The sequence below is a fragment of the Mesoplodon mirus genome, assembly GCF_964341445.2.
Source record: "Mesoplodon mirus genome assembly, chromosome: 11".
Taxonomy (NCBI): domain Eukaryota; kingdom Metazoa; phylum Chordata; class Mammalia; order Artiodactyla; family Ziphiidae; genus Mesoplodon; species Mesoplodon mirus.
In genome coordinates, this window is record NC_138987.1 from 67,341,183 (window position 1) to 67,354,539 (window position 13,357).

Below are 13,357 nucleotides of genomic sequence, written 5' to 3' on the forward strand. Positions count from 1 at the left end.
ACCATTATTTTCACTAGTAAATGGCAACATAAGTTATCTCTAGACCTTATCAAGTTGTCCAGAAGAGAAAGTTCTTGACTTGTATTATGTGTGGATTTATGGAGTATATGAAATGTTTTACATAATCTATTGTATTTTACAAAAGAGTGACTAGCACCCAGTAACCTGGAGCCATTCTTCAGGTAAAGGTGATAATCTTCTGACATCGGTACTAATTGTACTAATACTTTATTTACAGGTGTTTTTCCAGAGAGCAAAGCCCTAAGGACTGGATCTCCCTGTGCCTACTTCATGATCAGGAATTCCACTTAATAATTTATAAAGAAACAATTTTTGTGTGCCATTCACACTGGTCTTTTTAACACTGCTTTGAGCTTATTGCAGTATATGCATTGGGATTTTTCTGTAAAATGGGTGTAATTTTCCCTAAATTACTGGTATGTGACAACTAGAGAAGTTGCTTGCATGCCAATTCAAATCGTTCTATATAAAAATGCTGTTATAAGATACAGCAGAGTTATCCTAGTACCTTTTTTTTTAACTTGAAAATTTAAGTCCTTTATAAAGACCATAGCAGGAAAGCAGTGTACTGTTTTTTTTAATTGCTGAATATAAAATGTTTGAAAATTTTAATTTTCTTTTATGTGTGCAGACTCAAAGTATGGGGGAAATACAACAAATCAAAACTAATTTTTTGTAGATAGCCATTACATTTCTTTAAACTGTTTCAATGCCAATGTGTATTCTACAAAAGAGAATGGTTTCATAAATTAACTGATGGAAGAGTAGGTGCTGGTGTTATACATTTTTTATAAAAAAAAGGAAATAAATTTTACGTAGTGAAATCTACTGAGTCTTTTTTGGAATTATTATAAATACTGGAGTCTTATTTTCTCATCTCTCCCTGATTACCCATTTAAAGGATTGCACATATAAGTGTATGGATGATTTATTTACTTACGCTCCTAAAAGACTACATGTGACTTAGTTCTATTAAATAATTTAGAATCCTTTTTTTAAATGAACTAGAAAAAGCCTGTGTCAGTATGTTGATAGAATTAAAAATCTAATATTTTCTGTCTTACTAGATTTACTTAGGGCACAATATACTTATGTGTTTATGATGCTTGTAAGTAGTAGCTGCCCGTTTAGTTCCCCTGCCTTCCCCCCCCCCCCTTTTTTTTTTTTGCGGTACGCGGGCCTCTCACTGTTGTGGCCTCTCCTGTTGCGGAGCACAGGCTCTGGACGTGCAGGCTCAGTGGCCATGGCCACGGGCCCAGCCGCTCCGCGGCATGTGGGATCTTCCTGGACCGGGGCACGAACCCGTGTCCCCTGCATCGGCAGGCGGACTCTCAACCACTGCGCCACCAGGGAAGCCCTTTCCCCCATTTTTATTCATGACTATGGAAGAAACCAAGAAGACAAATAGTATCAGTAGTAGTATTGGAAAATTAAGAAACGATGGACAAAACTGAGCAGCACACTTACTATAGTCATCATTTAAGTTTAAATTTTAAAAGGCCACGTAAGGTTTTAGGGTGGTTGAGGGTTTTTTTTTAAACCTTTGGCCCATGTGGTCCCTAGAGGTTTCATGGATGGGCTTCAGTGGTCTTCTAAATTCCCTAAAATTGTATTCTAAATTTTGCACATAAATCTTATCCTGGTGTTAATTCCAGAAGAGATTATAAATATTTTCCTTACATCATAGAATAAAGGTACTAAACTAAGTTGACAGTTAACTGTAAAAATAGATCAGTAGAATGTATATTATACAGTCAGCCCTCTGTAGGTGCAGGTTCCACATCCATAGTTTCAACCAAACTTAGGTCAAAAATACTTGGGAAAAAGAACTTCCAGAAAGCTCCAAAAAGCAAATCTTGAATTTGTTGCACTTGGGAACCATTTACATAGCATTTACGTTGTGTTAGGTATTATAAGTATTCTAGAGATAATTTAAAGTATATGGGAGGATGTGCATGGATTACATGCAAATACTATGCTATTTTATATAAGAAACGAGCATCCAAAGATTTTGGTATCTGTGGAGGTCCTGGAACCAGTCCTCTGTGGATACTGAGGGATGACTGTACTTAAATAAAAATGGTTTTAAAAATAGATGAGTGAGAGCTAATTGTTTCTTTTACAGTGGGAGAGATCATTGCATCTATTGCAGTGATCCTTGAACTAATTGTCCAAAGTATACTGAATTGCATAGCATAGTAGTTAAGAGCTTAGACAGGCTCAGGATCCAGATTAAGTAGGTTCAAATAGCAGTGCTGCCAGTAATTGGTTTCAGAATCTTGAGCAGGTTAAATAACTTCTCCCTGCCCCAGTTTCCCCATCTGTAAAACGGGGGAAATAATGATAACTACCTCATAACTAAGAATTCAGTAAGTTAAACATGAAAAGAGCTTACTACAGTATCTGCAAATGAAGGCTTGATAATAGCTATTGTTATACTGTTTATTCCGTATATGTAAAGGCAACACCTCCTTTTCCCCTGGTTCTTTAAAGCCCTTCAGAAGATTAACAAGTTTTCAGAGCTAAGAGAAATCAAAATGTGGGAATTAAGAGTCTGTAACAGAAATTAAAACTTCATGTTATCTAATCATGTGTAATAATTCCCACCTTCCTTCCCTGAAGTTGCCTAGAGCACTTTACTTAGGGAGTACCATAGCAATTAGGAAACTGTTCCACCATGAATTACCTTTTCTGTATTGTTCTTAGTCTCCGAAAGCAAACACCCAAATAATTGTCTCAACGGTGAATCTCATCAGTTAACAGCCTCATTGAGGCAGTAAGACTGAGGGATTTGTATGACTTAACTATGGAAATACAGGAGTTTTATGAGGCCTGGTATAGTTCTGTGCCTAACAGTTTATTTAAATCTTAAATACTAATATTAATTGGTTCACAAACGGCTTGATCTTTAAGAAAATGTATTTCAGTGTTCCTCACTCATGTGGTAAACATGTGAATCAAGGCCTTCAGCTAATCACATTTTCTCCCATTCACCTTTGAGATGTGAGTTATAAGGAACTTGGACAGGTTCTCTTCTTGGCATTAGATAGGGGACAACTAAAATTGGTGGGAATGTAAGCAGTGAATAGATTGTTGTTACAGTAGAATGATTCCATCACTTAAACATTGTTTTAAGGTTTAATAAATTCCTTTGTAACAAGCATTACAGTGGGCTTTCCTTATCTCCACTGTATATATGATATGTGATTAAATAGGCTTACAGAGGTTTTTTTAAAAATGGCTTAAAGTCAGTATTTGGCAGGGAGAGCTGGGACTGCAACCCTAGGTCTATTCCATTAAAAAGCCTCTGCTCTTAACCACTCTGCCATAGGTTCCTATTTCACTGCCGGCTCCTATAGTTCTCATCTGGGAAGAACTCCCTCCTTCCGCCTCCCTCCCTCAGAAATTTAGCCCTTATCTGCAGAGGTCTCTTCGGCCTCTCTGCCTCACGTTACGCTGAGAAAGGCTGCAGTTCTGTCAGTGGGCAAAAAGGATCACTCGGGAACAGCTGCTTGAGATCCTAGCGGCACGAATACTGCAGGGGATCTGATTTTAGTCCCTAGATTATCCATTATTGCCATTTTCCAAAATACCGTCTAAAAAGAGGGAATTAAATGAGTTTATTTACATTAAGAATCTCACGTCGGAATTACTCGCAGCCGATAATCTGGCTCCCCTGCAGCCAATGTGGTCTTTAAGATACATACGAATCTATCCCTGCAGAGTATGATATCCTCCAGCGACGTCCCCTCATGTGTCCAGCATTCTGCACACCCGTGATTATTTGCATGTTTGTAATCACCCCGTCCACTGTCTGTCCCACTATCACCTCACTCCGCCTTTGGCTGTCGGGGACGGGGCGGGATTCGCAGTTGGAATCTGAATCCTTGCGCTCACTGCGCAGGGCTCTCCAGCTTCACCCTCAGAGTAAGGGGGGACAGGCGGAGGGTGTGGACGGGGTCCAGACGCCCCACAGCCTCTCGGCCCCGCGCCACAGAGGCCTCAGAGAGCCGGGCGGGGGAGGAGCGTTGGCAGCAGACGCCGAGGCCCAGATCGGTGCGCCGGAAGTGCGCACGCGCACGCCGGTCACGTGATCCCCGGCCTGTGCTCGAGAAGCCGGAAGTGCCCTGAGGCACAAGGAGGCCGCGGGACCCTGCTGGCGGTGGCGCGGTGGAGACCGGACGAGGTAAGCGGGACGGGCGTGGGCGGAGAGGCCGAAGGCGCGCGGGGCACGGGCTGCCGAGCCGGGCACGGCCCGCACGGAGCGTTCCCGCCCCCAGTGGGAAACTGGGATGCTGAGTCAGGGCGGGGGCGGGGGCGGGGCGGGCGACCGGAGGAGCACAGCGGGACCCCAGGCTGAGCCCTCCCCGACTCTGGCTGGGCTGACACCGCCTCCCGGCTGTCCGGGGCGTGCAAAGCCGGCCGGAATGGTCGCGCGGGCCCGTCCCCTGCGTCTGGACTCCTCGTCCTACGGCCGGCCGTCTGACCCGGACCTTCCCGGGTCTGGTGGCGCTGGGCAACCACCAGAGAAAGAGAATGTGTCTGTTACCGGGGTTGGGCCCTGGCCGCCTGGACAGGCGGATGCCCCTTTCCCTTGGAGTTAGGCTGGCCGCTTTCTACCTCTCTTTCCGAGCGTGGACGCTATTGGCAGTGTTTAAATCGTTTGATTTTTTTCAGACGATTAAAAAGAGACGTGTTTTAGTGAAGCGGGGGTTGACTCGCCGGAAGCCAGAAGCCAAAGACGTTTTTAATGTACACATCTATAATGCAAATGCCCAAAAAACCTTTCCTTTGGGACGTGGCTTATGAGTGTAATTTCCAATCCGTTTCCCAGGTATTTTTAGTAGGTGGCCTCAAAACAAGTTCTACCCAGTAATTGAAAAATGCATAACCAAAGACCGACTTTTTTCCCTGAAGAACGCTGAATATAATATCTGTTTAATAAATGATTCACTTAGTGGTAGAGTTTGGCAACCCTGGAACTTTGTCCATATGCAGCGTCACCAAGCCTGTTTTCATCTATGGACAGATGGTAACTTTCATTTTGGACAGCATAAGGAAGTAGACTTAAGGCAGGATTACCAGTCTCATACTTGTTGAGTGCCTGCCTATATTGTGTCCAAATTTTGGAACGATTTATATAGCAAGTACCTTCTGGGTGTGCTGAGTCATGTTTTAGTATGCGGTTATTGTGGGGTTATTGGAAGATAATTTCAAAAGACATTTCCCAGATCATTGTGACACCATAGTTTAATTTCTGCATATAGAGAGCAGATATCTTAGCTGATAAATGTGTTTTATATTACCCACTAGGTATAGCTAGATACTTAATGATATTATTTGCCAATTATAGTTATCTCAAGCAACAGTTACATTAATGAGCAAAGCTTTTCATATTGAGAAGTATTTGAAAATATTATTGAAAAGATATTTGAGAAGTTTGTTATTATCTCAGTAGCTGACAAATGTGTATTTCATATTTTGAAAGAGGAATCGTATTTTTATTGCTTATTTCCAATAAGTTGCTGTATGTAAAATTCCCTTATCTGAATTAGATGGGTGGTAAAATTATATACATCTCTCTGAGTATATCAAAGATTGGTGAAATTTGGACCCCTGGCCATTCTTTGTGTACTTAACCCTACTTGGAATATTGGCAGTCATTAATTCATCACTGAATACCTAGTTCATTCTAACTTACTATGAAGGGAGAGCAAGATCTGTTTTGATTCAACCTGGCATTGCATCAGGTTTAAGGTGGCATGGTGGGACAAGTGTTTATGCTATTTAGCATACCTCATTTTTATTCCAACATGGAGCTCAAATATTTACAATATACTTTTACAGCTTTTCAATATTGAAGGACAAGGCTGGGGGTGGTGCTTTTTTTTTTTTTAATAGACTTTATTTTTTAGAGCAGTTTCAAGTTCACAGCAAAGTTGAGCAGAAGGTGCGGAGGTTTTCCATATACCTCCTGCCCCCGTACACGCTTAGCCTCCCCTTGCTTATGTTTTAAGACTTGCTAATACACACTGGGTATGTGTCTATTTATATACTTGAAGGTTGAAGAAACTATCCTTAAGTGAATTTCAAAATTTATTGCTGAAAAGTCACCTTTGCTTCCTGATTGTCAGGCTTTGTGTAGGTGAAATTTTAAGTTACAGAAGTGTTGTGCAGTGGCAACAGTTGTTTTCATTAGTGTTGCCCTGCCCTCGAAGGAAACAAAGTAATTTTTTTCTATATTTCTGTTGTATTTTACCTTATTACTTTATTTCAAAACACTTTAAAATATGATTTATCATTGATTCATCTTTCAAAACATTTTAAGGAGGTAAATGGCCAATATCACTGTCATTGACAGAGACAAAATTATAAGGGAAGTTGATGTTTTTTCAGCCCTGGGAATAAGTGAATTAAATTGAATATATAAGATGTTATTCGTTAATGTTTTTTCAGAGCCCATGCAGCATTTTAGTCTTTACTATTGCTGGAAAGTTAGATTTTTGGGGACTGTTGATGCACTTTGATTTAGTAATAAATAATAGGTGATCTTTCTTGAGAGTAAAAATAGCTAACATTTGTTTCTTCAATGTCTTATTCCCTTAACACAAACATGCCGTTTTTTTTCTTTTCTCTCAGTATCACCAGAGGATCACGTGACCACGCCGAGATGCAGAGTACTTCGAATCACCTGTGGCTTTTATCTGATGTTTTAGGCCAAGGAGCTACTGCAAACGTCTTTCGTGGAAGACATAAGGTTGGTACAGAGAATCCTGTGAAAGCACCACATATGTAGTTTTCTGAGACGCACACTTGTACTAAAGTGAGACTTGGTGCTTTTGATTAATTTGTCTAGAGAGAGTATGTGTTTTTGTGGTTGCTTAAGGTATAGCTTGTGTCAGAGGCAGTAATATCTACCCAGTGGTGGCAGAGGTCAGGTGTTGGGAATGGAGAAAAACAGAAGGTTGTTTGAAAAAAGGAACTTGGGAAGATTAGTGTTGTGCCGTTTGGTTTTTTCCTCGACCTAATGCTCCTACGGTAGTGAGTGATCTCACTGACCGAGTTCAGCGCAGCAGTGATTTGGGGTAGGAGGTAATAGAGGGAGGCATGGTGAGGAGCAGGTGGGTATTTTTGAGAGAAACCCACAGGTGATTCTGCTGTGCTGTGCTAAGGCTTCATATGCCCCCAGAGTAAAACATTCTACAAAGTAGATGGGAGTAAAGGGAGGTTATCATCAAGGAGCCCAGGTTTAAAAGACTGTGTATCCCGGTAATCAGAACTTGTTATAGTGCAAGTGAGAATAGAATAAAAGGGCTAATCCCAGAGGCATTTCAAGAACCAAAAGGACTCTGTGTCAGATTCTATATTGGAGGATGAAGTGAAAGGTAATTAAAGTCATTTAAAATGAAGAGATTTAAGATCATTTAAGTTTCTATTCTGGGAAGGAAGCTGGAAAAATAATGGAATAAAAACATCCTTTTATCATGCAAATAATCATTCACTAGTTTTTCAGCACTGTGAATTCAGCACAGGAGCTCTAAACATTTTAGGAAGAGGAATTTCCTTATATTTTTCTGTAGCCTTGAGACCACCAGTCAGTTCTGTCTGTGGCAATGAGATGAACATTCATAGGTGCGTGCTGTTTCCTCTGTGGCTCTTAGAGAGTGAATCGGAAGTGTCGTACAGTTTTTAGCTTTTTTTCACCTCCAATTCTAGAATTGTCCGCAGGTTCCAGTGCTTGGTCAGATTCATAGTGATCAGCCTTGGATATTCCTGTCCTAGAAATTGTTTTTGTTTTGTGCACTGTGCCAAGAAGAGAAAACAGGTGGCGTGGCACCTCTGGGCTTAGCAGTGAGGCGCACCTGACCGTCTGTGTTCCTGTGACCCTGGTTAACTTCACAGGCTTTAGTAATCACTTGGTATGTGTCAGACACTATGGTGGACCTAGTGATTTGAGCTATAGATAATGTGCTGTACCTGCCCACGAAGAGTGTTGGGTTTAGTAGCAAGGTGGTATTGGAAGGAACGTAAATTAGAAACTGATGGAGTGACAGGTAGTCAGTAGTGATAGGAATTGAGGGAGGCATAAAGTGCCTGGCACTAGTAAATATCTCACATTTTCTGATCCTCTTTTCCTTACGTAGATATCCAGTGTCCTTCTTGTAAGTGCCTACACTTAGCAGGCACTCTGTAAATGCTTGTTGACTGAAAGAATAAATGAATGAATGAGGACAGAGTAGACTACTGTCCTGAAGTTCTTCTTCAAAGGAAGTAAAACTGTTCTTTATCCACTATAGTTTGAAAGCTTCAAGTACGGATTTGAGAGGCATAAGAACTGACTTAAAATATTGCTAACACTCAGTTTAGTATTCAGTCCCTAGCAGTCTTCCCTGGGATGTGTTTTGAGAAACCATGTTTGTTCTCAGTGACATCAATGTCAAGGGTTTAGGACTATACCCCCAAAATCCTGCTTACCCTTAATAACTGTTTGTTCAACTGTTTGTTCAATCATCTTTAACTGTATTAGCTAAACCCTTTTATGTTACTGCTCAGAGTGACCCGGTCCCTAAGTTTACTGTTTGTTATTCAAAGTATATTACTTACTTAATCTGTCTCTTTTTCATTAAGTTGCCTTGAGCTACTACTGTGTGTGGATGCGTGTATATGTGTGTGATAACTGAGGTGAAGTTAAAGGGAAGAGAGCTGTAGCAAGGACTTGTTGACCTGCACGTTGTATATATATATGTACACGTGCATCTCTAAATATTATTCATCATGCTTTGACTTAGAGGCAGTGACCGATAGGTGACTGTGCAGTTGAATAGAGGGAAAATGGGACATTCCCACACATATCCCAGTGATCTCACAGGTATGATGTAGACTACAAAAGGTAGGAAAATACTGTCCTGGGTCATAGTGGGTACATTACAACATTGTGTTCTTCTCCCTGCTTGCTTCTCTGTTGGGATTCTCCTCATTTCAGACTAAGTTTGAGACAGGTGTCCTCAAGAAAAATCTCTCTGTTGCGTGGTATAGATTTGGCAGTGTCCTTACCCTGGCTGATCAAATGGGAAAACAGTGTAGTTGAGCTCTAGTTAAGTTGTTCCATTTTCATACTGTCTGAAAACAGTCAATGAGTCTTCTCTTCTGGAAAGAATATATGGGTATTTGGTGTGGGGAGAGTCGAGGAGGGAGGGGGGAGTGATCACATAACACAGGTAGTGGTCTCCAAAGAGGGATCTTGAAGAGTGAGACTGTGATGCAGCTAAATGGTTTTAAGAAGAAGATTATGAAATTCTGAGCTGAGGGGAAGAGGGTGATGGCTGTAGGTGGTGAATCTGTGTGAGAAGCTGTAGAGAGGGCTTCAAAGCAGGAAGAGCACAGAGGTCCTAAAAGACAGAGACCCATGAAACATCTTTAGGCAGGGCATGCTTGAACCCCGAGCTCATAGGAGAAACGAATGGTCTCTCCACTAACTCCAGGCAAGTTCAACCTTGGATTGTGGGAAAAGTAAGGTTAAATTCAGAGAATGTGGCCTGAGTGGTTGGAAAGAGGTGGGAGGGTCTGGGAGAGAGCCTCAAAGAAAGGTTAATTAAATGAAGACTATGACAGTGTAATGTTTACCTGAAATTTAGCATGTATTTTGTACCTGTAGGATTCCCTCCCAACTATGGCTGCACTGTAATTCTGTGTTTAATCTACTTCAGTATGCCATGAGAGAGTGAGAGGTGGGGTGCTGCCGGAGCTTTGGTAGAGGAAAGGAAGTGTCTTTGATCCTTTAGAAATGATCTGCGAAGCAACAATCTGCCCTAGTCCTCGAGGTGAAGTTGCAGAAGGTTACCCGAGGCAGCAGTGGTGCAGTCCAGTGAGGATGGTCTGCTTTAACCTTATTCTCAAATCCCAGCCCCGCCACACATACATACACATTCTATCCAGCTAGGGAATCTTTTTTTTTTTTTTTTTTTTTTTGCGGTATGCGGGCCTCTCACTGTTGTGGCCTCTCCCGTTGCGGAGCACAGGCTCCGGACGCGCAGGCCCAGCGGCCATGGCTCACGGGCCCAGCCGCTCCGCGGCATATGGGATCCTCCCGGACCCGGGCGCAAACCCGTGTCCCCTGCATCGGCAGGCGGACTCTCAACCACTGTGCCACCAGGGAAGCCCCCAGCTAGGGAATCTTAAAGTTAGTTGCCTTACTTTGAGATTCTTACTAAAAATTGCATATGTGGAATATAATTTTTAATCTTTCATTTCCTACTTTGATTAGTTTAAAATTATTAGGCCCTGGAGAAACCCTTGTGAGTTTCACTTTCTATTTCTTATTCAAAATACACGTTCACATTTGGTACTATTAGAGCTCTTCTGATATGTAAATGACTATCTTTGCCACGTGTATCATAAGGAAGCTTTATGATATGAAATATATAAATAAAGGAAGCTTTATTTATATATATATAAATATATATAGAGAGAGGAAGCTTTATTTATAATATGAAAAAAAAATAGCCTTTTCTACATTCCAAAGCATTCAATTTGAAAGAAATACTGAACAGTTGATTGATTTATTTCAGCTTAAAATAAAAAGGTCAGGAGTCCTAGTACAAATTACCTAAGCTTAAAAATATTCAGGGTGTTCTATAAAAAAGATAAATTGCCATATCTAGTTCTAATGGTACCTTTTGTATCTTCTTTATAATATTATAAATAAATAAAATCTTTCTCTCTTTTTCTTAGAAAACTGGTGACTTATTTGCTATCAAAGTATTTAATAACATAAGCTTTCTTCGTCCAGTGGATGTTCAAATGAGAGAATTTGAAGTGTTAAAAAAACTCAATCACAAAAATATTGTCAAATTATTTGCTATTGAAGAGGAGGTAAGTAGTCAAGCTTTAATTAACGGTGTCATGTTTATTGTAGTTATTACGATTCGGGAGAAATAATCTAATATAAAAATTGTTTTATAAACAGTGGGCTTTTTAATGGTGAAAATTAGGTCTCATACCAGCACATATTCTCAAAGATTCTTGAATAGCTATAACAATGGAAATGAAGTCTCATGGAATCAGAAAAAGTAGTATAAGAAATAAAAGAATATAGAATATGGTTACCGGTATTATTACTAAAAACAAAAGCTAAAGTTAAATTGACATAATTATATAAGGATCAAGGAGAGGGCTTCCCTGGTGGCGCAGTGGTTGGGAGTCCGCCTGCCGATGCAGGAGACACAGGTTCGTGCCCCGGACCGGGAAGATCCCACATGCCGCGGAGCGGCTGGGCCTGTGAGCCATGGCCGCTGAGCCTGCGCGTCCGGAGCCTGTGCTCTGCAACGGGAGGGGCCACAGCAGTGAGAGGCCCGCGTACCGAAAATAAAAAATAAAAAAATAAAAAATAAATTAAAAAAAAAATTTTTTTTAAATCAAGGAGAAAGTCAAACAATACAAAGAAGGCTTTATAAAGAATAAAAATCATTGGAATCCAGAGAGTGATATATGAAGTCCAGTTGTAAAAGACAGAATTGATTTTAGTGGGAAACAGTGAAAATACAAATGTCATTAGAAAAATATAAATCCTGCTAGTGTGGGTAATCAATAAAATCACACCTTTTGAAAAACAGTTTGGCATTTTATACTCCTCATACCAGTGATTTCATTTTTAGTGATTACTTCTTAGGAAGTAATCAGAAATGTAAATTATAATTTTATGCACAAAAATGTTCATTGCTGCCCTGTTTATAGTAAAGAATGGTTAAATAAGTTAGAATGTTTGGCTAGTCACCCAGAGTTAGCTACACTCGAGGTTAAGAGCATAGCCCTCTAGACTGCCAGGTCTGTTCAAGACTTCTGATACGAGCTGCAGAGGAGTTTGGCAAACCATGCAGGTAGATAGAGAAGTCCCCACCAGACTGCTCATTGAGACACGAGCTGCAGGTTCAGGAGTCACCAGGGCTATCTTCCCTTAAGACCAACTGGCTACCCATTAGGGGCTTCCCATGACTGCCCTCAGATTTGATAATTTGCTAGAATGTTGAATGACTCACAGAACTCAGGAAAGCACTGTACAGTTGATCCTTGAACAGCACAGGTTTGAGCTTGCCTGGGTCCACTTATAAAAATGTGCGTTTTTTCTACTAAATATGTACTACAGTACTACACAATCCGAGGTTGATTGAATCTGTAGATACGGAACCACAAGTACAGTAAAGTTATGTGTAGATTTTCGACTGTGCAGAGCATCAGCGCCCCAACCCCTCCTTTGTTCAAGGGTCAACTGTACGTATGTTATAATTTATATTTTAGTATAGCAAAAGGATATAAATCAGAACTAGCCAAAGGAAGAGATCCATAGGGCCATAGGGCAGAATATAGGAGGGTTCCAAACATGAATCTTCCTTGTCCTCAGGGATACATTATCCTCTTGGCATTGATGTATGACAATACACACAGAGTATTGCCAACCCTGGAAGCTCACCTGAGCCTTTGGTGTGCATTGTTTTTATTGGGGCTCAATCACATACTGCCTGCATGACTGACCTGTAGTCAGCCCTTCCCATAGGTTCTGTTAATACTTTTAGCCTCCATTTCCTCTGGAAGTTGGAACGGATGTGCATGTCCAAAATCCCCATCATAAATCACATTGTTAGACTGTCACATGGCCAAAACCCACAGAGAAAGACACTTCTAGCAGATAGGACATTCTAGAAGCCTAGCAAATCACCTCCCAGTAGCCAAGGGCAAAGACCAGACCTCTCTGGCTAAAATTAATTCTTTACTACACAGTAGTTAAGCAGTAATAAAAAGAGAGATTTAACAAATTTCAATCACCTGGGAGCATGCTTGTGTATAGTGTTCTGTGAGAAAATCAGTATTAAAAATATATATGCAGTGTGATCTTGATATATACAGTATGGTATACAAAGTGTTAACGTGTCTGTAATACGATTTGATACATAGAAAAAACACTGAAAGGACACTCACCAAAATATTAACATAATTATCTCTGGGTGATGGGATTATGGGTATTTCTCAAATTTTCAATTCATCAGCATTCAATTATTTCGTTATTTCAAAACAACAGTTTTTTAAAAAATTATTTCTTTCGTACTACTCAGTCGTAGAGAAATTTAAACTATTTTATGGATATATATTGAGGATATGTAGAATTATAAAAGGAAAGAAGAATTAAAAGTTGGAGATGAATACTGGATTTAAGTCTCATTCATATTTCTGAGTTTCTGAAATGAGCATGTATCTTATAATCGATGTGTATTTGTAATTTGGTAATACTTCTTTTTCTCTATAAAGCTGTTATTGATGATGTATCTTATAGTCAGTGGTACAT

General features: G+C 40.4%; 2 protein-coding genes across 4 annotated transcripts in view; both read left to right on the plus strand.

Annotated features, from left to right (window-relative positions):
- The window catches only part of XPOT (exportin for tRNA), a 34,775-nt gene extending 33,930 nt beyond the window's left edge, over positions 1–845 (plus strand). For both annotated transcript variants that reach the window (XM_082635781.1, XM_082635780.1), the window contains one exon: positions 239–845. In XM_082635781.1, the coding sequence (XP_082491907.1) occupies positions 239–265 (27 nt within the window). In that variant the 3' untranslated portion in view covers positions 266–845. The remainder of the gene's footprint in view (positions 1–238) is intronic.
- A 3,265-nt stretch (positions 846–4,110) lies between these two features.
- TBK1 (TANK binding kinase 1) overlaps positions 4,111–13,357 on the plus strand; it is a 40,800-nt gene continuing 31,553 nt past the window's right edge. The window contains exons 1-3 of one of the 2 annotated variants that reach the window (XM_082636921.1): positions 4,111–4,207; positions 6,661–6,778; positions 10,753–10,893. In XM_082636921.1, coding sequence (XP_082493047.1) covers positions 6,692–6,778; positions 10,753–10,893 — 228 coding nt within the window. In that variant the 5' untranslated portion in view covers positions 4,111–4,207; positions 6,661–6,691. The remainder of the gene's footprint in view (positions 4,208–6,660; positions 6,779–10,752; positions 10,894–13,357) is intronic. The other variant, XM_082636922.1, reaches the window with a different exon arrangement.